This window comes from Ostrea edulis, chromosome 3 (assembly GCF_947568905.1).
Source record: "Ostrea edulis chromosome 3, xbOstEdul1.1, whole genome shotgun sequence".
NCBI lineage: Eukaryota > Metazoa > Mollusca > Bivalvia > Ostreida > Ostreidae > Ostrea > Ostrea edulis.
Window position 1 is genome coordinate 48,331,601 of NC_079166.1, and position 26,007 is coordinate 48,357,607.

The window sequence follows — 26,007 nt, forward strand, 5'->3', positions numbered from 1 at the left end:
ATTTTGAAGGTGTTACACCTCTCACGATAATTTCCCTAGAGGTGTTGCAAGCATAAAAGATCAATACAATTAAGTTATTCAAATATATGATAAAACCAGTTGGAACGTATGTCTTGATTCAAACATTTTTGAAAATAAGTTTAAAAGACATGTGTTGACAAAAATTAGCCAAGATATTTGGAGTTAAATCAAGCAATAAGCGATTTATATGATTTTTAACATTAAAATGGAGGGGTATCCTGGATTTCAGAAAAACTGCCTCCATGAAACAAAATAGATTTAGCATGATAATCTTCTTCAAATTTTCTTCTAAAAATGACTTGTTCCAAGTTTAATTGAAATTTGGGGGGATGGGGCATGATCTAAACAAATTTGAATCTACTCTAAATCTACTCATGGCCTGGTGGTTCTTGAGAAGATTTTTAAAGATTTTCCCTATATATTCGCATGTACAATTTGATCCCCTATTATGGGCCCATCCTACCCCCTGGGGTCATGATTTTAAGTAATTTGAATCTCCACTATGTCAGGAAACTTTCATGTAAATTTCAGCTTTTCTGGCCTTGAGAAGATTTTTAAATGGCCCCACCCCAATTTTGCATTTTTGTGATTCTCTCCCCTTTGAAGGAAGCTTGGCCCTTCATTTGAAAAAAACTTGGAACAAATCATCCATGGGTTAAGGGGATTAAATTTTTTTCAAATGAAGGGCCATGCCCCCTTCAAAGGAAGAAAATCACAAAAATGCAAAATTAGGGCGGGGCCATTTAAAAATATTATTCTCAAGAACCACTGGGCCAGAAATGCTGAAATTTACATGTGAGCTAAAAAAAAACCCAAATTGTAATCAGTCATCAGGTGACCTAATGAATTCAATTAACAATAACAATTCACAAATATAGACTTTCATTTAAAAATATTTATTTCAAATACTTGGGATAGCAGGTTGTGTTCCTTCATATGGTTGTACCAATATTAAATTAAAACAAGACATATTAAATGAAGAGATCATGGATTTCTACACAAGAATAAGAAAAAGTAACATCCACAAACAAAAGTAGATCAAAAAGAACAATTAAAAAGAAAATTAACTTGAAATTTCTAGTTGCAATATTAAATCTATTCAAAGTATGATTTGTTATATTCATTACTTGTGCCCAGTTTGTAGAAAATTGAATGACAAAATTAAAATGATTTTCATTTCATGAGGCCTGACACGCTGCAAATCTCCCTATTTCAGATCAGAATGATGAGTGCCCCTCATACTAGAATGGTATTGTACTTGATATCTAAATGACATGTGTATACCATTTGATGGCAAAAAGGCTGACTTCTGACACCATTTTCATGTTTTACTTTGAAAAATCAACATTTCAAATATTCTATCCTGGTTGTTCTTTACAGTAAGAGTAACTAGCAAGACAAAGTTTAAAATGTGACAAACCTCCTTAAAATGAAAACAATAAAAAAAAAAAGAAATAGTAAATTCATATTAAAAACCTGACAAAAAATTACATTGTCATTATAAGTACATGCACATCATATACATTTGTGTTCGACAATATTTTTGGCTACCTGTATCCATCAAAAAATCTGAAAATAATATTTTACAGTATTGCAATACCAAAATACAATTAAAAATAAACTTCAGTCAAATAAATTATATCACATACATATATGTATTTTTTTTAAAGCCTATAGCTCGACTGGTCAATAGCCCAATATGAAATATTAAACTCCAGTAGGCCTATTACATGTTAACACACTGACTATCTATATCTAGTATCTCGAGCCCTACTTGACACTGACCCCATGACAAATTATCCCTCAGACCAACCTATTGAAGCTGGCCATTTCCTTGCTTAATACATTTTCTTTTTCCTAGCATGATTTTCTGGCCATTGAATACTGATAAAAAAAAAACGTTCCAAATATCATTTAGCATTGCAGTTGTAACACTATATAATGTTGAACTAAGTTTTATAGCAATACAAAAATTGCAACACATAAAGATACCATTTCTATCACTAATAAAGTAACAATACTTAAAGTTAATTGCTTAGAACTATTAAGATATTAATGGCTGTAATGCTGTTTGTATTTAATATTTAATTTTTTAAGTAGATGCATATGTTTGTAAGTTAACACAAAACAAATATCACAAAACTTAAGATAATTCACAAGTACAGAAGAACAAAAATTAACACATAATTGTATCATAACCATTAATCTCCATCATTTCCATTAACACATAATTGTATAGTAACCATTAATCTCCATCATCTACATGTTTACCTGGTGAAAATTGCAATAATGCCATGGAACATTTTAACAATGATCCTATATAAAATGTCTTATATATCCACATCTATATAAAGAAATGATTTCCCCCCCCTCAATGTATGTCCTAATTATCAATAGACTTGTTACACTGTGTGTAGTATACCAAGTCGGAAATAAAGTTCTGTGAAGCTATCGATAGGTTTATAAAATCAATGAATCTGAATATATCTGTATAAGCATTAACATTTGAAAAAGAGAGTATAAAACTATTTTTATTTGAAAAAATAAATTAACAGCATCAAATTTCTTAAAATTATCGTCTAAGAAATAACTCTGACACACACATCTTCTGTGTGTATTGTAACTCTGACACACACATCTTCTGTGTGTATTGTAACTCTGACACACACATCTTCTGTGTGTATCAAAAATGCTTTACTTTTTGCTTACTATATCTCATTTAAATTCGAAGACTTTAATTTATCTTGTCCCAGAATCACACATAAGTTTAACACAGTGGCACAAAAACTGTTAATGCAATACCCAACAACCCTGCAATCTCATAACAATCAATACATATTTACAAAATCCAATAACAGCCCGTAATTAACATCATTGTAATTTCTCTTTTCCATTTGCATAAGATGATTAAAGTGATATTCCATCAAAGTATTAAACTATACCCAGGTAAATTAATCAACATACAATGGAATGTATCACACAAAAACAATGGCACCTTCATGTCAAACTTCACAACTAAAATGAAAATTCAGAAAACATCAGATTTTAACAAGGGTAACATATTCTCTTTATTTGGATTTTTGATAAATCTGTAGCTTGCATGATACATTTCGCTGCTATCTAGACTTCTTTTACAATGACTTTCATTTACTGTATTTACTAACTCGATCGTAAAAACAAATTTTTGGGAGTGAAATTTTAGTTAAAGAGAATTATGATCTATGATTATGACAAGGGATTACAAGACGTGGAGTTGTTTGTCTCTTCAGATTTTTGTTGAACCAATGAAATGAAAGAAGACAAATCAACATCATCTAAAACACGGATTAGAATGACAACTGAAAAAATACCACAAGCAAACTGCGTCATAAGTATGTCCCGTAATAAATATAGAATGATTGTTGTGACAAAGTGCACTAATATGTAAAATTTCAACACTGGTTTTAATTCCAGAAAATTGCAAATTTGAACTAAAGGCTCCAATTAATTTGAAAATCCCACTTTCACTTATCAACATTATGGAGCATTCCCACGTACACCTCCCACACATACCGTTTAAGTGTTGTAAGTCCTAAAAGAACACTGATGTACCTCTTACGACATACTATACTGTTATACACCCTAAACCATTTTGTTCTGCCTCCTAGACACAGATACACACTCTACAAACTGTAGTACATCCTAGACGGACATTGTTTCTACAAAATTCACTGGATTTCATTAAACAGTTATGGATTCATTAGTCATGGATTTCCTCAGCTCTTTGATATCAATGAAAAGTTTCCTCTTCATCCTGATACCGATTTCCTCTCCTATTTGTCAAACTAATTTCCTCTGCATCAGACCTGAAATTCAGAAGTAGGGCTGTTGAATGGCTAAAAAATTTCTTTTACCCCCCTTCTCTAACAATACCACTCAATGTACAAGATTTTTGACAGATATAGACTACTCTATATGCATTGTAACCCACTCCTTTTATTGAATTCTTCAAATTCACATACTAAATCATTTAACATGTCCATGAGTAGCTTCTGTTGCCCCTGTCTTCTTGAAATTTTATACAGGCTTGCATATGCTACTGGTATCAGTGACTTTTATATCAATGTTTGTAAATTTTATACAGGCTTGCATATGCTACTGGTATCAGTGACTTTTATATCAATATTTGTAAATTTTATACAGGCTTGCATATGCTACTGGTATCAGTGATTTTTATATCAATGTTTGTAAATTTTCCCTTGACTCTCTTGATTAGACTTAAAGAAGACCTTTCCTTCTGTGAGATATTGTCTCTTGCATTAGCTGGCCTAGCTGCCATGGATCAATTTAAAATTTCCAAACTCCCAGTATGTATCTCTGAGCATGCCCAGTTTCAGTGAATTTCTCAGTATGATTAGTCAGCCCTTCAATTAGTCAACTCAAGGGCTGACTAACAACCACTATTATCTACACATCTGATCAATTGCCTTGAAAATCCACAAAGTCTGTTCCTTTCTTGTTCACTAACATTATGCATATAGTCTAGTACATGTGCAACAGGAAGGGAGAAAAAGCAATCCAAAGTGGGATTCAAACCCGAGCCCCTGAATTCAGGTGCGATGCCAATTGAGCTATCTGGCAACCCATCTGACAGCCACACTCCTTCCTCCTTAAAAGACCTCACACTTCAACCCAGGATCTGGCAGGCATTTTTACTTGTCAGTTTCAGGGGTTGGACTATGGCACCAAATGTAACAGGAAGGGAGAAAATGCAACGGACCAGACAAGGATTCAACCCCCCCCCCCCCCCCCATCTCCAGTTAGGTGCTCTAACAACTGAGCTATCTAGCCACTGGAGTTTGAACCCGTCTGACCACCACGCCACATACAGTAAGTATGAATATTCTCACCCATAATGCACCTCTTCATCAGAATCATTCAGCATGGATAAGGCTGGATTGTCTTTAAAATTTGTTTCTACAAAAATAAATACTAATTTATTATTATGAGATTTCCAACTAAATTTATTCTCATATTGCACAAAACAACATAGAGAAGATATACATATACACACAATGTTAAACAAAGAATTCATTTGATGTAATGTATGAAAGAGTATACAGTTTATAATTCATGATACTCCTTTTTTAATTTCATGTTTTTATAGACAACCATTGTGTTTTGCATCCCAATTAATCTCAATACATATTCATATCAATTAACAAGAACAACACTCATGCTGCAAAATATGCCCTTCTATTTTAAGGTCTTGCAGTTAAACCTACCCAAAAATATTCAATAATGTAGTAGTAATCAAAGAAAAGGTAAAAATCCAAATAAATCATTCTTCAACTTAAAAAAAAAGGCTCTTCTTCAAACTATTTCTTTAATATTAGAGAGTATCAATAAAATGTATAAAAGTTCTAAGATGGCTTTGTGAAATATCTAATAAAGAGGGGAAGAAATATTACATATTACACTCTAATAAAGTATACCTTTAATTATTTCAAAATTTATTTGGCATAAGCACCAAGTTCAATGATCCTAACCTTATTAGTGCTATTGTTCCTTTATGGTTAACCACCATAGTGTCACCATAGGGAACAGGTGTACCAGGTGTCACCATAGGGAACATGTGTACTAGGTGTCACCATAGGGAACATGTGTACCAGGTGTCACCATAGGGAACATGTGTACCAGGTGTCACCATAGGGAACATGTGTACCAGGTGTCACCATAGGGAACATGTGTACCAGGTGTCACCATAGGGAACATGTGTACCAGGTGTCACCATAGGGAACATGTGTACCAGGTGTCACCATAGGGAACATGTGTACCAGGTGTCACCATAGGGAACATGTGTACCAGGTGTCACCATAGGGAACATGTGTACCAGGTTTGATTATCCTGGTGGATAAACAGACACAAAAAACAATGCATCTATAAAATTACCCATGCAAATTTTACCCTGACCTTTAACCTTGAAAAACAATACACTTTTTCTTCTAAGTATAGGGAACAAGTTAACAAGATTAGTGGTCCTAGCCTTGTAACCATGTAAGTTTGACTTGACCTTGAATAAAAATGGACTTCTTCCTCTAATCATCCTATCCTTGTACACACTAATTTTATCTGACCCACAACAGATGGACAAGATGCACAGCATCAAACCATATTAAGTCCAATCTTTACTGGATTTATCAAAACCTATTAAATTTTGCCATCAGACTTAATTATATTTTATGAAGTACTCACCATATTGTGCATTTTTAGAGGGAGAGTATACAAATGCCATTGTATACATGTAGAAGTTCAGAAGACCATAGAATGAGACAAACTCAATAGAGTTCTCATAGTTTGTGGAAATCTCAGCCACAAAATTATCTTGTAGGGCAGCAGCACCGAACTTCATCGCTGTGATAGCAATACTGATGGACAGCACGATCAACATGAGGAATGTCATGAACTTCAAACGTAGGTCTGATAGAATAAGATATACATAATATGAGTGCCACACAGAATGTCATGAACTTCAAACGTAGGTCTGATAGAATAAGATATACATAATATGAGTGCCACACACATGTTAAGTCTACAGCCGTATCCTCTTACCACTGTCCATACTTCTACTCAGAGTATGATGTGTCCATTGTAAAGTACTTGAATTATTATGATGCACAATCCAAAGTCATCTTTTCATCCTGACTTTGACCTTTCACCTCAAACTTTTTTTTCTCTCTGACCATTGTCCACTACATATTTTCAGATGTACCAGTACATACAATGTACTACTAGTCGAAAAAATACTGAACAAAATCACAAAATATTTTTATAGACAGCTAGAAGGATGGCCACAGCTAGAAGGATTGGCAGAGTGGTTCATATCCTTTAAATCAATTTATCAAAAACCAAGGGTGTATAAAGGAAGATCTTTTAAAATGTATGTGACGCTGTCTTTGTGATTTTTGAACAATTCCCTTTATACTCTGTGTATGCATGAAGTCATGACACACTTTTACACAATAAATATAAATCACATTTTACATGTCCCAACATTATCTAATATCACATGCTACATAATTCAATGTATTGCCATAATTTTTCTCTAAGTGCATTTGGGCATCAAAGTCAAAGCACAGAGTCAGGAATATGTGTGTATTTTACATGCTAGATTTTTCACTTACCAAAGTATGGCATGGAGCGAAGCTCAGCATATGCCCTGACCAGAAGGTAGAGCAAATACAATAGGTACAGGCCTCCCACAATAAAGAAAAATATCTTAAAACCCTAATAAAATAAAAATCATATTACAGTAATACAATTCAATGTGTATACATTATCAATCATTCTTACTATTAAAGATCTACAGATAGTATACTATAAATGAAAATGATATTACAGTAATACAATTCAATGTATACTTTTAAAAATCCACAGATAATATGTTCCAATTTAATAACATTAAATGACAAAATAGGTATAATATCAAAATTGAAACTAAATTTTTACTTGTGCATGGGACACATCTTACTGAATTATTCAATATATGTGCTCAAATACTGTAAAATATTAAACATGGTTTGTTAATTCAATTTGTGGGAAAGGAAACAAAAATCAGAAAATGTATAAAATAATATAAACTTTAATTGTAATACACATATCTGGGACTACAGGAAAACCTAAGAGTTCACCTGAAACAATATTTAAGCTCGTTTTGGAGAGACCGATTGTGACTGTCACTACAAGGACCACTATGCTCACATGAGTCATCTTACTCGTACAAAGAATAGCAAGACCCCTAAGTCTAGAACATTGTAATGTAATGTTTAGACTGGAGCTACAAACTGTAACCTTGTAACTTTTAAGAAGATTTGTAAAAGAACCTTTTATGATAGTTATATATCAAGTAATTTTGGCATCTGAAATATTTTGTGAATTTTTCTTTAAAAAAAAATTGAAATGTTGGTTATTCATTTTTTGGTGCATTTTCATTTAACAAGTGTATCATTTATATGAATAGGAATTTGGACACCTTGGCGAATTTTCCTCAATCTGTCACAAAAGTCGACATTTCCAGTGTGCTAAGACTACCTGACATACTGGATTCCTATGAAAACTTCTGAAACCCTATTGTGGCCCCACCCTCTGAAGAAAATCTTAAAGATTTTCCTGTATATCAGCACGTACAATTTTAATCCTTTATTGTGGCCATAATCTGGTCAAAGGGAAGAAACCTGAATCTACTAGTACTCCATATAGGGAAACTTTAATGCGGGATTTGTTTTTTCTGGTCCAGTGGTTCTTGAAAAGATTTTTTTAAATACCAACCAGAACCTTATTTCACTATTTCTAAATCACAACCCCCTTGAAAAAGACATGACCTTTCTTTTGAAAGAACTTGAATCCCCTTCAACCAAAGTTACTTTGTGCCAAGTTTTGTTGCAATTGGTCAAATGGTTTAAAAAAAGAAACAAAACATCAAAAGTTTACACCAATCAAAAGAGACTCGCAACGGACATTGATCACAAAATCTCAATTGATCCTATGGTTCAGGTGAGCTAAATATGAGTTTAAAATTAGAGAATGTTTACCGTAAAATTTGTGGTGTCTAGCCTGTAGAAATATGTAGGATCCTGAAGTTCATTATATTCCTGCCAAGACGCTATTGTAACAGCTGATATCCATATCAAACCCACAACCAGTAATTTTGGCAAATAAAACTTGAGAAATCTTCTGTCAGTCTACAATGTGAAATAAGCTGTTTACACAGAATCTTGATAACAAGAGACAAAACTACTACAAAAACATTGACCAAGAAGTAGTCTGAGCACATTGACAAAACATTTAAAATATGACATAGGTGACTACCTAGCCTTTAATGTAGATCCTGCTTACTTTGTTGGGCTTCTAAATTATGTAATTTTCAATAAAATACAAACTATGTGAAATTTAATTTTCATAATAATTTCTTACTTTTAATAATTTGTCTGGATCGATGAGACTCAGCTTTACATACCTATACATACTGTAGTAAAGCGTACCAAATCTCTTTTAAAAGTGACACTGCAAAGCAGCACATCCCTCACAATGGGGCATAATGAACACAATGAACTTCGTGTCCATAAAAAAAATGAGTCTACATTACACACCATGTTTAGTTTTGCAATTTCTGACTTTGTGTTTCTCAGGACGTTTTTAAATACAAGGTGACCTAAATGTAGTTTTACTATTTCCCTAATGCTCCCCCATCCTCAACTTGAAAACTTAATTTCTTTTTAATCATCTGAAGATATTCTGAGCAAAATGTTGAAATAGTCCAATGTTTTAAGAGAAGTAGAAAATGTGAAAATTTACATAGAAACATAAATGTATGGACACCTTTGATAATTTTTTTTTAAAAAGATCTGTTGAGCTTCTGGCACTTGAATGATATACAATGTATCTAAGTTTCATTTTGAATTGCATAAAAATTTGCCCTTCAGTGTCCAAATTTCTTCATCTGCTTTTGAACAAGAAATGTTTGTAAAACATGTATGTCCTCCATGGTGCAAAATTGAAAAGGGTTATACACATGCATCATTTAATTGATAGTAGTGCCAAACCATTTCAAAATATTAAGCAGACAATATCTTCCTATGTCAAGAATGGATTGACCATGTGATCTAAAAACCAATAGGGGTCATTTACTCCTTATGCTGTACCAGTGTACCAAGTTTGGTGTTAATCAAGTAATTGATTCTTATAGGAGACAACATATTACTATGTCCCTTGACCTTTGACCAGGTTACTTCAAAATCAATAGGGTCATCTACCCCTTAAAATGTACCAGAGTACCAAGTTTGTTCTCTGTCAAGCAAAGGATTCTCTAAAATATTGAGCTGACAGTATATTCCTATGTCCAGTTTAACCATTGACCTTTGACCATGTGACCTCAAAATCAATAGGGGTCATCTTCTTCTGATGATGTACCAGTGTACCAAGTTTGATTCTGTCCAGCAAAGGGTTCTCTAGATATTGAGCAGTCAGTATATTCCTATGTCCAGTTTGACCATTGACCTTGTGACCTCAAAATCAATAGAGGTCATCAACTCTTTAGGATGTACCAGTCTGCCAAGTTTGATGTTTGTCAAACAAAGAGTTCTCAAAATATTGAGCGGACAGTGTCTTCCTACGTCCAGAGTGGATTGACCCCTTGACCTTTGACCTGAAAATCAATAGGGTCCTCTTCTACTCATAATCAACCCTAATATGAAATATCATTATGATCAAGTGAATGGTTCTCAAGACATTGAGTGGACAATATGATATGAGGTCTACCAACCGACCGACAGGTGCAAAGCAATATGCCCTCTTCTTTGAAGCGAGGCATAGAAAATGGTGACTACAAGGGGTTTTAGTGACATACCTGTCTGACACCATGATATATACACAACCAAAATAACAACAGGGCACACAGGAAGGAGGCCTGGAAAATGGCATCAAACATTCCCGGCACCCAGCTGTTAACAAGGAACGTCAAGGGAAACAGAGGATCTGTAATAAAGGACATCAAAACACTGTCATAAAAAAACCCACTATGTCATAACAATACACAATGTCATAACAATACACACTGTCATAACAATACACAATGTCATAACAATATACAATGTCATAACAATATACAATGTCATAACAATACACACTGTCATAACAATATACAATGTCATAACAATATACAATGTCATAACAATACACAATGTACCTGTAATTTGCTAGAATTACTGTCTCATCATAATATTTACATCTTTCCAAATAATTATTATATCTACAATTAACAAGAGTACCGCCAATGGTACATAATACGCCCGTGAAAAAGCTAATATAGGGTATTTTTCTTATGCCATGATTTGTAGAAACTTGGCTTCAAGTAGTATCAGCAATGATCAGGGTGTGACATACTTTCTTTGCATCGTAAAAAGAAGACAAATCATATACTCTCTATGTAATATTTTCACTCGGCATAAGATGTATGTGTACCAAGTTTGATGGTCCTTGCCCCAACGAATCGGTCTGCATCCTGCTAATGCGACCTTGGCCTTAAGAAACAATAGGCATCCTCCACTTGGCATAAAGTATGTGTACAAAGTTTGATGGTCCTAGCCCCAACAGTTTGGAATGTATACTGCCTACAAGGTTTTCCTACTAAGTGATACTGTGACCTTGAAAAATAATAGGCATTTTCCTCTCATTTACAGTGATCAAATGTACCAAGTTGTAAAATCCTGGAGCTTACGGTTCGGTCTGTATCCTGCCCAAGAGGTCTGGACAGATTGTAAGACGGATGACGCCATACCATAATACCCCGTCTTCGGCGGGCATATAAAAATTATTCATAATTTGTAAAAAATACATTTATTTTCTCTTTTATAAGAATGAAGTACATAAAAAAAATAATGTGATTCACTTATTACATGAACAGAGCCAGATCAATCATATATTGATAAAAGCTACACATGTCTTACCATTGTATAAGAGTAATAATGGCAAGAGTAAAGTTATCCATCTTTGTTCAAATGACCAGTCACGCATGGAAAATTTCCTTAAGGAATGAGCATACAGACACTGAAACGGAACAGGAGAACACTTAAATTGTTTTCATCTGAAAAATTAAACATATTTTTCTTCATGGAACACCCATACACATACAAAAAAACTGGCCTTAAATACCGTATAGCGGGTTTATTCTGCAGGTCTAAAATTTGACGATTTTCTGGCTGAAATAATAATTTTATAATTTTGGAGGACAGGGAAGAGTTTTCTCTCTTTCAAATACTGAAGTCGCAATTGAGTGCATATTTAGCGATTGAAATTTTGGCGGAAAGCTATCTAACCGCTAAAATAAGCCAAAATTATAACTCTGAGGAAAAAACCACTATTTGGTATCCAATCCTGATTTATATTTTTACCACTGAAAGTAAAAATTTGTGGACAATATTTTCAGTATGACTTTTCTCTCTCTCGCCAATTTGAACACTTACAGATGGCAGAATTAACACAAATATCAACATATACCGGTTCTTACTGTAACAAGGAAGGTCAGGAACAGGAACACAAATCTAATCCAGATCTCTGTGTTGGTGAATGAGGTGTTGTAACTTTTAAACTGCAAACAAATCAAAGAAATTAATTAAATGGATTCAAATATTTAAGATTTTTGAATAAGCACTAATGAATCAAATCAGTCTATCACCTGATTCCAGTAACACCTCTCTCCCAACTTTGTGACAGAGAATATAAAATTGGAATAAACAAGAGGCCCATAGGTCTTAATGGTCACCCGAGTACAATGCATTACATTTTCCAGAGTCCATGACTCATGCACATGAAATATAAAAATCATTAATACACAATTATTTCTAACATATCATCAGGTAATTTGCAATAAGGCCCAAAACTCCTACTCTAAGATGATTCAGTAGAAAACTCCATGATTGCTTGCTCAAGCAATAATAATAGAACCTAAAAACCTGAACCATGGAGTATCATAAATTTCACAATTTTAGTAGGGCTGGGTGTCGTTTGGAAAATTTCAATACCATACATAATATTGTTAACATATTTTTTCCTTCATGAAAACAAGGGCACCCACTTGCTCTGCCTTTAAACAAGCCCTAGTTGCTGATACAATACCTCATGCTGTACTAACAACCTGCTCTGAACCCAAATTCGAGCCCAAGACTGAGGCAGCAGAGAAAAAAAAAAATTTCAAGATGTATATTCACAAATGAATTATAAATTCATTTATTTGTTAATATATTTCTTCAAATTTATTCATACAAAAATTGTGACTGCAGATAACATTCGACTTTGATCACTACATATACCATTCATCAATAGATTTGTCACCATCTTTCTGACAGGTAACTTTATAGTGTCATTGCAAATGTGTTGTTAAATTAGCTGTACCACCAAAGCTTGCGAACTCTGTACCACAAGCAATACACTTTGGCTTTTACAAGCTAATTTTTGAAAACTGAGACCATGGTACCGTCAACACAGTACACTGTCGACATGTTTGCTTTGGTGTGTAGTTATGGAGCAAATGACGTTTACATACCGGTATTTCGTTCATATATTCTAAATTTACTTGTTATCTCGTTCATGAAATCTTGCTGTAAGATACATCAATAACAATATTGATATGTTAAACGATCTGGGGCTCACTGTATCGGTTATCGTATCGCTCAAAAATACCGATTTGTACCGATAATCGATATATTGATCCAGCCCTAAATTTTAGTAGAATCAATGCTCATTATAATTTAGTGCAAACATTTTGCCTCTTTGATGTCCAGAAGTAAATAAAACAAGTTTTTTCTAAGATATACTGTATTTCAATATATGACCACCTTAACCCCGCCCTGGGGCCTGAACCCTAAACCCAGAGGTCATGAATTTCACGATTTTGGTAGATTTTGGTATTTTGATTGCAATATCATTATTATGCAAAGAGTTTGACTGCTTGATGTCTACGAGTAAAAGAGATTTTTGAATTTAGCATCAATTTTGATAGTTTTGGTCCCACCCCTCAGACCCCTAGGATGCAGGGTACATGAATTTTACAATTTTTATTCCCCCTTTACCCATAGATGCTGTATACCAAAATTCGCTAGACATGGTTCAGTCGCTCAAAAGAAGAAGCTGAAAATTTTCAAAAGTTGACAACAAATTCACGATAATATAAAACAAAGGCAGATTGCAATAGATCACATGAGTGTCTCACGAGACCTAAAAAAAAAAATATTTTCAGGCAATAAGAATTCCATCTGAAGTAGCTCTTGAACAGTGATTACTAGTACTCAGTATTGAGATGGTTTACAGATCAATATCATATATCAACTTTATGTCCATAAAGACTAAATTTGAACAGATTTCTAACCACCAGATTAAAACTTGAGATCCTTTGATCCACTCACACATCTGCTAAGAAGTGATCATGTCCAAGGATCTAATTTCAATGAAACTGAGATTTCTAATGGGAAAGAACCATTACTATATATGACCTGTAAGGGACGAGATCATAAGTTCAATGTCTGACAAAAAACTAAATTCACATACTTTTCACCAAGGGGTGGGGGACCCCCTTTAAAACTGAAGATGATGAATGTTGAAACTAATCGATTAACAAGTAAACAAAAATGACTAGATAACAATCTGTATACCATTTCTACTATTATTCATAAATGAAAGTGTATATTATGTTCATTAAAATGCAATATCATTATGTGGATTTTAATAGTAGCTTGTCTTTTTTCTTTTTCAACTGAAGTGTAATTGATGTCGGATGACAAAAACTTACGGAAGATTTTATCCCCCCTCCCCCTAACTATTTGAATTTAGATTTTTATTCAACATAGATGTTTTGATCTCGCCCAAAATGTACTGTACAAAAATACTCACATGAAATATAATGTCACTGAAGTGGAATTTGGAGTCCTCCAGTCCATAGAACTGAATAGTTATAATGTAGCGGTAATAGTCCAGGTATCCAAGATGAAGCAATATTAGATTGTCACATGTCTGAAAAAGCAAGTTCGTCACAGATCAAGGGATATACAGATATAACAGCTCTAGGAACAATTGCTTTTCCAATGTGTTTGCTTTGATATCTTTACAAATTGTAATGATAGCCATTTTCTCATGAATGCACTGAAGCTGTGAACAATGCACATCTGAAAATTGAGAAATATAATACATACATCTATTCAAAGGCTGGAAATTCTGACAGGAATGAAAGGTCAATGTAAATACATGTACTGGGTATTTAAAATAATTTCTTTTTTGAAAATACATGAGGGTATGAACTGCAACACTTCATGGCTGTATACTTTTCATGAATCACTATTAATGCACTTCATGAAGCATTAAAGTTCATACCTTCGTGTATTTTCAAAAATGAAATTTTATTTCTTAAATATATAAAAAAGATGCATTTGTGAAGCAACATGCCACCAAATTTGACCTATTCAGATTCCTTCAACCTACCCCAGGAACCCTTAAAATCTTTAAATTTCATTCAACAGATTGCAAATGTGTACATAATGTCCTCAAAGATATCAAAATTACAGTGGTTAAACAAATTACATGCATAACCTCTACAACTGAACAAACACAAACTTTATACTACTGCAGATGCTTGTGGGCATAACACGGTCTCTCATCACTAGCATGGAGAGTTCCTTAAACAGATCAATAGATCTAATACTTTTGTTATTTTTACCCAAAAAATCAAAATCAAAATCCCAGTCTGAAATTTGCCCCTTTCAATTTGCCTATTTAGATTTAAATAATACTTGACAATTCATATTAACCATTTCCACATTTTTCATGACAAAATGAAGATGAGAAAAGTAAAATGGGCACAAAAATGTTCCCACTTACAATATCTAATTATGTTTGATAAATTGAGCAGATACAAAAACATGGATGCAGTAGTTGATATATTTTTGGTTTAATTGGGTTGTAACAAGAACAAATTTAAAAAAAATCCAACAAAAATTATGGGACTTGTAAATTTTCTACCATGTTCAAATTTTTTTTTATTATTATTATTATACAAAATTTATAAAGCGCTAAATAAAATTACTCTAAAGCGCTGTACATAAAACGATTATGGACATAAGAGCATAAAAATTATTTAATAAATACTAGAGCTTAAAAATGCATGTTACAAAACGCTTAAGAATATACATATAACTTTAAAAGGACTAGTAATGTTCACATGTAAAATTGCTGTGTTGTCCATTGTAATAAGGTCAATTTAAAAATGAGCAACTTTAAATAAACATAATTCTTTAAAGTTGTTCCCCACTGTTTAGGACTTAATAGAGAAATCATAGGAACAAATTACATTCCATATGGTGAATTGCATTCACTTTACTTTAAAAAACATAAATTTAGCTTTCATTTTCATAATTAATTTTTTTCTAAATAGTTTGTATCAAATGTTGTTAATTGGAGATTACATTAATAAGTAAAACTCTGAACCCTAAAACTTGTGTCATAAACCAATCCCCTACAAAGGGCTATCTTTACAAAAGGACAGTCTTGAGCATTTCACTTTCCCTTACATTGGAACACCGCAGTATCCTGGATCTGTTGTGAGACTGTGCTGTCAGCTCTGGGTTCTGGGAGGAAGAAAGCAGTTCATCTTCAGACTTAAGTCCCCTTATCTGCACACTGACTGTGAAAGGCTGCTCAAATCGAGACCCTAATGGGAAGGAAAACAGACATTTTGGTAATCATAAAACTTCCTTACCAGTAAACATTAAATAAAATCAAAACATGGTGTTTATGTGACAATGTGAAATTTAATCTTTTGAAATACTGTAAGTAACAGTATTCTTGTGTTCGTAAATTTTGAAGTGGTCTAGTCATTTGCATTGGACGTATTTGCCATATTAATAATAAATATCAAGCATTCTCATCACAAACTAACTCCAGAAAAAGTTTTGGTGTAGTAATTAGGCACATTGCCTGGTGTACTGTTTGGTGTAGTAATTAGGCACATTGTCTGGTGTACTGTTTGGTGTAGTAATTAGGCACATTGTCTGGTGTACTGTTTGGTGTAGTAATTCGGCACATTGTCTGGTGTACTGTTTGGTGTAGTAATTCGGCACATTGTCTGGTGTACTGTTTGGTGTAGTAATACGGCACATTGTCTGGTGTACTGTTTGGTGTAGTAATTAGGCACATTGTCTGGTGTACTGTTTGGTGTAGTAATTAGGCACATTGTCTGGTGTACTGTTTGGTGTAGTAATTCGGCACATTGTCTGGTGTACTGTTTGGTGTAGTAATTAGGCACATTGTCTGGTGTACTGTTTGGTGTAGTAATTAGGCACATTGCCTGGTGTACTGTTTGGTGTAGTAATTAGGCACATTGTCTGGTGTACTGTTTGGTGTAGTAATTAGGCACATTGTCTGGTGTACTGTTTGGTGTAGTAATTAGGCACATTGTCTGGTGTACTGTTTGGTGTAGTAATTAGGCACATTGTCTGGTGTACTGTTTGGTGTAGTAATGGCCTACATTTTTGCAGTTACTCCCCTTACACCGGAAGTTGGGGACGCGCTTACGATTGCGGTCCTAAGTCTCACATAAAATAGTGTATAGTAAAGCTTACGTTACTAAATTCTATAGTAATACCAAGTTTTAACAGGTTGTAATAAATCTATGACAAAAACAAGGTTTAATTTCTTCGATTTTATGGAGAAAACTTTTTAAAGTATGCACTTCGTCAAATTGTAGGGTTGATGAAGGGGGAGGAGGTGTTATAAATGTATTTGACGTTTATTTCTGTTCAAATTATGCAATTAATACCGAGAATTTCAATAGTAATCTGTTTTAAAAACAACAGATACCTAGAATTAAAAGCACAATGAAAGCATGTGATACAATGACAGGCACGTGGCATCGTTTATAGGGGGGGGGGGGGGGGGGGGGGGTGGGGGTTGATTTGATCAATAATGCCTAAAATTTCTTGACAAGTAAATTTAAAAAAAAAAAAAAAAAAATCCAAAGCTCGAGAAGGAAGGCAGTAAGGGTTGATCTTTCAGTTTCATTCATTGGTTAAATTTTTCATCTCCATTATTCACGACAATGCTGGGGGGGGGGGGGGGGGGGTATCCGAGTATATAGATCTATATCTGCACGTAAAAATAATGTAATAATAAGAGGAGGCAGGCCCATTGTTGCTACAAGCCTGATGATTGTTTTTGTGCTCATTTGAGTAATTGAAGTGCAAGAAGAGGTGTAAGTTGATGTACACAAAATCTAACTTTCAAAAGATTGAATCACACGCCAAAAAAATTTTTTTAACTAAAAGGTTACACTAGAGATACCAATTCAAGACAATTAAAATGCGTTATTTATTGGCACCTAGTGTACATTTAGCAACAAGTAGTTTTGTTCAGTGCGAAACGATAAATTGATAATGTACGTGTATACGTTGGTTTTACATGTGTTTTAGGCATATCGTATTGCATGGGGTTTTTGGGGGGGGGGAGTGAGTGAGTGTGTATTTTGGTTGTCGAAAATATTGATAAAAATGAATAATGATGAAATGCTGATATACTCAGGACATCGTGATTCTGATCTAAAGGAATCGAGGACTAGGTAATATTTACATACTTTATTACATCATGACTATACATTACTTGCTATAAAACCACACAAGGGACACATAAATGTAAATAGTAAAATAATTTGTTCAGTTATACTATTTTTAAGTTATTACACTTAATTCTTAGAAAAATTCTTTAACTGGCAATTAATTGCAATCAAAAATTGTAAATTTTCTATTTATTCCTTATATGACACCGTCAACTGAGGACCGCAATTTGCTGCGCGCCCTCTGTGATCAGGAGAAATTAACTCGCATAGCGTTATGAAAAATGTAGGCCATTAGGCACATTGTCTGGTGTACTGTTTGGTGTAGTAATTAGGCACATTGTCTGGTGTACTGTTTGGTGTAGTAATTAGGCACATTGTCTGGTGTACTGTTTGGTGTAGTAATTAGGCACATTGTCTGGTGTACTGTTTGGTGTAGTAATTAGGCACATTGCCTGGTGTACTGTTTGGTGTAGTAATTCGGCACATTGTCTGGTGTACTGTTTGGTGTAGTAATTAGGCACATTGTCTGGTGTACTGTTTGGTGTAGTAATTAGGCACATTGTCTGGTGTACTGTTTGGTGTAGTAATTAGGCACATTGCCTGGTATTTTGGTGAGCGTAGTTCATTAATTGACACATTTTCCAGTATATCTGTGATTTTTGCTTACCCCCTTGACTGTCTGTAGTAACATCTGCTATTAACCACAGTTGTTGGTGAAATGTGGACATTGGAGGTGATTTCAAAACAAATGGCCCTGTCTACAATCAATAGAAAGTAGTTCATTTATAAATTAAATACACAGTCTAGTTTTGAAATGCTCACTGTAATAACACATTATGACACTACCTTTTTGTTAATGTCTCTAGAACCTGGTAAAGCAGATGAATTTTGTGTTACAGTTTCAATAATTGGAGGTCCTGTAAGGTAAAGAAATATGAAATTACATTTACAATTTAAAAAATCAATATAGCATACCAGAGTCTCCATCTACATTTACCCTCCGCCCACTTTCAGGATCAGCCCAACTGATTTCAAACTTTGACATGTGCAATAGAAACCAGAGGTTCACAATTTTATGAAGAAGACCCAAATCCCCGTTTTTTTCAATTTCAGACAAAAACCAAATCATCAATTTGCCAAGTCCCAACATTTGTGCAGGTTGATTTTTGTTTAGATTAGTACCTTATGTACATGTATATATAAAAATTAACAAGTATAAAATCTGTCTACATGTGTATATGTACATCTATTGATTAAATTTCTACAACTTCTAACAAGGATTGCAACCATCTTTCTTTTCATACATAGGTGCTTGTTTTGGTGTTTCTTGCCTCATCAGCCTTCCATTTTTCTCTATTTTGCATCATGTCAATATTGTAGCTATCAATGTAATTCTGACACTTGATGCATGTCAAAGTTCATAAATATTCATAAGGACTAGGAATTGTATTGCCATTCTTTAAATACTTGTGGTTTATATGTGGCATTTCTACAAATAATCCAATGTGAAGATAAGATATACAATGGAGGGTATAAACATTAAATTCTGATGGTTTAAAAACTTGCATGTACGGTAAAATATCGACATAGAGATATTTTACTGTACATAAGAATATGTGAATTATGTAACCTAATTGTGTAGAAGATGAATTTTATTTCCTCACTGATTGTCCATTCTATGTTGAAGAGAGAAATATGTTTTTTAATGGTATATACAAGCTCAACAAAAATTTTATCTATTTAACAAATAAGGACAAATTTACTTGGTTGATGACTAATGAAGACAAACCAGTAATTGTCAAATTGAGTGAATATTTAGTTCAAACTTTCAGAAAAAGAAGTGATGTTTTAAAACTGCAAAAATCATTATAGTTTATTATTCATATGTTGGTATAATACTGATATTGTCCATATACTAGTGTATACACATGATTAGCAATTCATATATGTATGTACTCGTTTCCCCAACATGCTGCATCCACATGTAGTTTGCAGTCTATGTAACCTGTAGCTAATGTTGTAAACTTTCTTTCTTTTTTGAAATTTCTTTCTTTATAAACTGTCTTGCTTTTATGCCCTCTGGGCCCAAAATTGGAATAAAACTTATCTTATCTTATTATCATTATATCACCTACTACTGTGGTATCATCATGGTTCGTGGGGGATTGATGTTCGAGGATCTTACCCACGAATTTATGTGTCCTCGAACATTTTTTATATCTAGTGACATTGAACCGTTTACACACGAATTTACGTACTCTCGAACTAGCGAAATTTTGCTTACCCACGAACTTTGGCCCCCACGAATTAAAATGATTCCACAGTATATAAATGGTCATTAATAAAGTCTGTTTCACCGAGATATAAGGGGGAGGGAGGAACTTTATCATCAACTATTGACCAACATTTTGTGACTACTGACAAAGATTTCGGCACATGTATAAACAAACACATGCACCATTAGGAAATCACATAAAAATGGTGCATACTACGCTTAGTTTCTGAACTTTCATATTCAACAATATCATATTTCATGGTCCAGATAATTTTCTTCTCAGATCCTTGACCAACCTTCAGCATCATGTCGGTCACATCTCCTCGGGGGAAATATTCTGGATTATTGCCTGATAATGGTGATAATGGGTATAAAAATTGTATACTAAATTTAAAAAATAATGACTGACCTGCAACTCCGATCAAAACACTGATGCCAAAACACACAAAAAAGACAATGTAGACCACGACAAACTGCCTCTTACTCAGGGCATAGAGCCTCATCTGCACCGAGCTACAAGACAAAACATAATGCAATATAATGTCATAAAAGAGATAATCCTTGCTTCTGTTTGGACTATACAGTGCTCTATTGATACTATACATTTATTGCATGATAGTGAGGGAGATATGAAGATTTATTCACCCAAGAAAAATCATATATGATTTTCCTTGGGTGAATAAATCTTCATATCTCCCGAACATTCATGCAATAAATTGTTTATTATACCGAAACAAAGCAAGACCACAAAATTGCATTTGAGATTGGAGTCCGCTCATCTATACATTGTACATGTATGTAGCTGAGATTGCCCTAACGGTAACACCGCGCCTCAACGAATTAGAAGGTACAAACAGCGAAATACAGTGATATGATAACCAGTTTTTGTTTTACCATTCTCCTTGAATGCTGATTTACTTGCTTGTTTTTGTATCAACCCAAACCAGGCGATTTAACTGTGTATCAGAGACCCACATATTTTGTGCCTTACGAATTATGGAAGTAGAATGACTCGGACTTATTGTGACGTCACAGTACATTTCGTCGTCTTTGACGTTAAATTCATGGAAAATGCACGAGGCTGCCCAAGCGGTAAATATGATAGGGAGATATGATGTTTGAGAGGGAGATCTGAAGTTTTGTTATCCCTGGCATGTGACCGTCTAGACCAATCAGATTACGCGTTGCATAGAATTCTCATACTGAGGTATAATAATAACATTTGTTTAGTCTTAAATAGATTTTCAGTTTAAGTAATGTACCATTACCAAGCAAAGTTTGATTATATAATGTATTGACCTTCATTATAGTTGGGGGACCTGAGATTTCACAGATTCATGATAAGGTATTGACATCATAGAACAATTAATATCATTCTTGCATGATTGAAAATTTAAGTGTAAAGGTTTTTTTTTCTTTGTCAAACAACAGACACTTGCTTTACCTGAGTCCATTGCCCGAGTTTGCATCAAAAAAGTCATTTTGATTAATGCTGGGTCCCTTTAAATATTTCCGGTAATGCACTTTAGTGGCCATGCAGACTATAGATACATATCTAAACTGCATGCCCCTAATGTAAAGTAGGGACTAATGCTGGGTTTCCTATAGTAAATGATCAAAGTCGTGTATCCATTTACTGTAAGGGACCCACATAGTTACTATATATGTCATATATAAAAAGAAAAGCATTATTCTTAAGCTATGTAGAGATGTCACCAGCTGTAACTGAAGTGCCACAAATTTTGACCCATGCATGGCGCTTATTTGGCTGCAGCAGTAAGGGTTCAAAACAATGCTTACTGGGCATTCGGCAAAGAAATAGCTATGTTAAAAGTCTTAGGTTTGACACAGTGCTGGGATCAAGAATCGGTTTATGTAACAAGAAAAAACTGAAGCTTTGAGTACTCTAAAGAAAGATTTCACTTTTGACAGGTGCGACTTTGTAAGTGAACCTGGTAAACGATTTTGATCTTTTGTCGCATTATGTTTAGATGCCTGAGTTTAGAGACACACACCTTCCACATGCAATATAAAAACAAAAATTGTCATTTTTCCTATTCGTAGATTCGAAGAATTCCTTAAAGTAACTGGGCAAACGGATTAACCGGTAGGCTACAAATTCATGACCTAAACAGCTAAAGAAAAACCGTATCCAGACTTCGAGTGTTTCATATTAATTTGCATGTTGAGATGTTGAATATCATCTTACAATTCGATTTCTTTTGCCATGCTGGCAGATTATCCCCTCTTCGGTCCAGTCAATATCTATATTGTTGTCATTTGTTTGGATTTTTGTCTCGGAAGTTGCATCTGCTACAATTATGTCTATATTTTCCGAATCTCGAGCCCAATCTTCTTGCATTTCCAATGCCCCAAATATTCACAAAATTGATATACATATATATATTGTGTATTTATGATTGAATTCCCATAATATAGAATTTTCTCTCTCCAATCATCGGACAGAGACTGTTTCGGGGTATCCCTTGACCTTAAATTCGGAAATTTCTGCACAAAAGCTGTCTTTTGGTGCAAGTGGTCCAAATCAGCTCAGGGACTATATATATGTATATATATATATATATATATATATGGAATGCTCTTATGTTGAACTGACGATGCAATCAACATATTTTAATTACGGTGTCTACGTCATTGTTATTTCGATGTTACGATCGATGTCATAGTACAGTAGGTTTTTTTCTTTTCTTTTCCTTTCTTGAAAAACCATATATGGGATATGGGATTAACCTTTACAAAAAATATTCCATAAAAGTTTGGGTCATAGATCTATACTGAAAATGGCTAATTCAATATTGTATATACTTACTATTTGGATGGGTACATAAGACAACTTAATTTGTCTGTTTGCGACCATAAAAATCAAAGGAAGGGTGAAATGTAACCCCCCCCCCTCCTAAAAAAAAAAGCACAAGAACGCCCTCATTTTCTTTGAAACTTCACTGGTTCATGTAAACCAGTGGCGCATGGAAAAAGAAGGAAGCGTAATACATTTACAAATGTCCTTACATTGGGATAATGAAATAGAAAGGGGGGGGGGGGGGTCGTCTTCAGCAACGTGTGTATAACGGAGTCTTTAACTCAATGCATAGTTTATTTCTATAGGTTTTCACCCTCTATTGTCATCATTAGTTTCCTCTGCACTGGGGGGCTATTGTTTTAACACGTGTGTAAGGAAGGTGGTGTACAGAGAATCACTGCATTTTCCCATATAAATTTGATACCTGGATGCATACAAAGAAAGTTTAACATAACTTTAATATGTAACTTGCGTTTATGTGTGTGGTTTTTTTTGTTTGTTTTTTTTTGTTCCCCCCCCCCCCCCCCCCCTCCAGATTAACATTTGAAAAATAAGATTGATAAAAGATGGGAGGGGATGCAAACATACGTGTTCCTACTTTTGAAAGAGAGGTCTATCTCCGCTGTCCCCTTCACCCGATTTCACGCTTACCATGTGTCCATGTGTATTAGACAGATTCAGATTCTTTATTTCCTTAAGCTATACAGTTCAGGCAGTTTGTTTCTGTAAATAAGTAATGACGTTTGTATACCGTTATCATTCGTAACTTATTTACAGAAACAAGCGCCTGTCCTTGTAACACAATGTGAATTCACAAATTATCTAGTCTTAATTATAAACATATAGGCGCTAGTCTTATTATAAACATAGGCGCTAGTTTTAATTATAAACATAGGCGCTAGTCTTAATTATAAACATAGGCGCTAGTCTTAATTATAAACATAGGCGCTAGTCTTAATTATAAACATAGGCGCTAGTCTTAATTATAAACATAGGCGCTAGTCTTGATTAGAGTGTCTCTTCTCAGGTACAAGGTGGACAGTCTCATATTTCGATCATAAGACACCTTTCCTAGTTAATCGGAAGTCATTTATATTCATTTATTTCAAATTTTACATATAAATGGGAAAAGGTATTGTGTTTTAATAAATATGTTGTGTTGTTTTTTTTTTTTACCGACACAGCATACTGTTTTAGTTTTATCGATTCTCCTGATTCAGTGATTGGTTGGTTTAGGGTTGCCGGACAGGAGTTAGGGTCAAACACTGTTCCTATCAACTCCGACTCCCCCTCCCCATAAAAATAAAGTTACTTTACCGTTCACATCTGTCATGTTGGTAGGACGGTGAGATGTAACGTGCAAAAGCGCTAAACACGTCCGAGAACTGAGACAGGAATGCTCGTACATTGTTAGTCCATGTTGGGGTTGAAAACGCGAATTCCGCTTCCATTTTGGTCTACGAATATTCCCTGATAATGAATGAAATTCAAATCGTCTTTGCAAGGAAGTCTTCTCTTAATGATACCGGAATGGCTGTCCAGTGTTTCGTCGCCATTATCTCACTCTGTAACCAATATCGATTTATCGAAGAATAAGGCGACATCTAATGATACCGAGGCTTGGAGAAATCGATAGATTACAATGGATGAGAATGGAACTGGCGTGTGTAAGTTAGCACACGCATACTTACTGTCAACGAACTCTCGTATTACAAACCGTATACCGCAGTGCATTAAAATTAATGAATGCTCTCTCCTTTCATCTATATTAGTATATCGTGTATTTTGTACAATGTTGTATGTTTACAAACTGTGACGACTGGCGCGGGGGGGGGGGGGGGGGGGGGGGGGTACTTAAATACATGTCTACAATGTACAGTACGTTGATATATTTACCAACATCAACAACAACAGAGAATTAAGTAATAATTTGAATACCTAGTTTGATTTAGTAATACTTATTTACATGTGTAAAATCTAATCTTTTTTTCATATTTCACATTCACCGGGGCTACAGTTGTCCAGTGCGACTCTCGTACATGACACGCCATTTTTACATTTATTCCTCTTATCTTATAAATGTTATGAGACATCTTCTAAAGTTTATGATATATCCTATATCCTTTATAGGATATCTTATAAAAGATAATGAGGTATCTTATATTTTTTTCTTTTTAAGATATCTAATAAAACATATAAGATATGTTACATGTGTATGTTTTATAAGATATCTCACAAACTTTAGAATTATTTTATACATGAATTTTATAAGATATCTTATAAACTTTATAAGATATCTTATAACTTTTGTAAGATATCTAATAACTTATATAAGATATCTTATGAAAGAAAGTTAATAAGATATCTCATATATTTTACAAGATGTCTCATAAACTTTACGAAGTATCTTGTTTTATAGATAAGATATTTTATAAAGTTTATGAGATATTTTATATAGTTTATACATGTAAGATAGCTTATATGCGTTATGAGATATCTGATAAACTGTAAATTATATGAAATATCTTATAAGATATATGAGATATCTTATAAACTTTTAATAAGATATCTTATAAAGTTATAAGATATCTTATAAAGTTTATGAGATATCTTATAAAATATATAAGATATCTTACAGAAAGATATCTTATACATTTTATGAGATATCTGATATACTGTAAATTATATGATATATCTTATAAAATATATGAGATATCCTATAAACCTTTTTATAAGATATCTAATAAATTTTATAAGATA

General features: G+C 33.9%; 1 protein-coding gene across 2 annotated transcripts; it reads right to left on the bottom strand.

Moving 5' to 3' along the window:
* Window positions 1–898: 898 nt before the first annotated feature.
* On the bottom strand, window positions 899–24,822 carry LOC125674132 (transmembrane protein 181-like). Of its 2 annotated transcripts, none has more exons than XM_056158045.1 (14): window positions 24,565–24,822; window positions 20,836–20,939; window positions 18,998–19,068; window positions 18,819–18,909; window positions 16,113–16,252; window positions 14,443–14,562; window positions 12,065–12,145; window positions 11,505–11,604; window positions 10,406–10,533; window positions 8,592–8,741; window positions 7,185–7,287; window positions 6,256–6,480; window positions 4,911–4,977; window positions 899–3,866 (listed from the first exon to the last, which is right to left on the bottom strand). In XM_056158045.1, exons 1-14 carry the CDS (start codon window positions 24,696–24,698, stop codon window positions 3,791–3,793), a joined length of 1,590 nt encoding a protein of 529 aa, XP_056014020.1. In that variant the 5' UTR covers window positions 24,699–24,822; the 3' UTR covers window positions 899–3,790. The 2 variants fall into 2 exon arrangements, with proteins under 2 accessions (XP_056014020.1, XP_056014021.1); XM_056158046.1 differs by lacking the exon at window positions 24,565–24,822 and adding an exon at window positions 22,636–22,759.
* Between the last annotated feature and the right edge of the window lie 1,185 nt (window positions 24,823–26,007).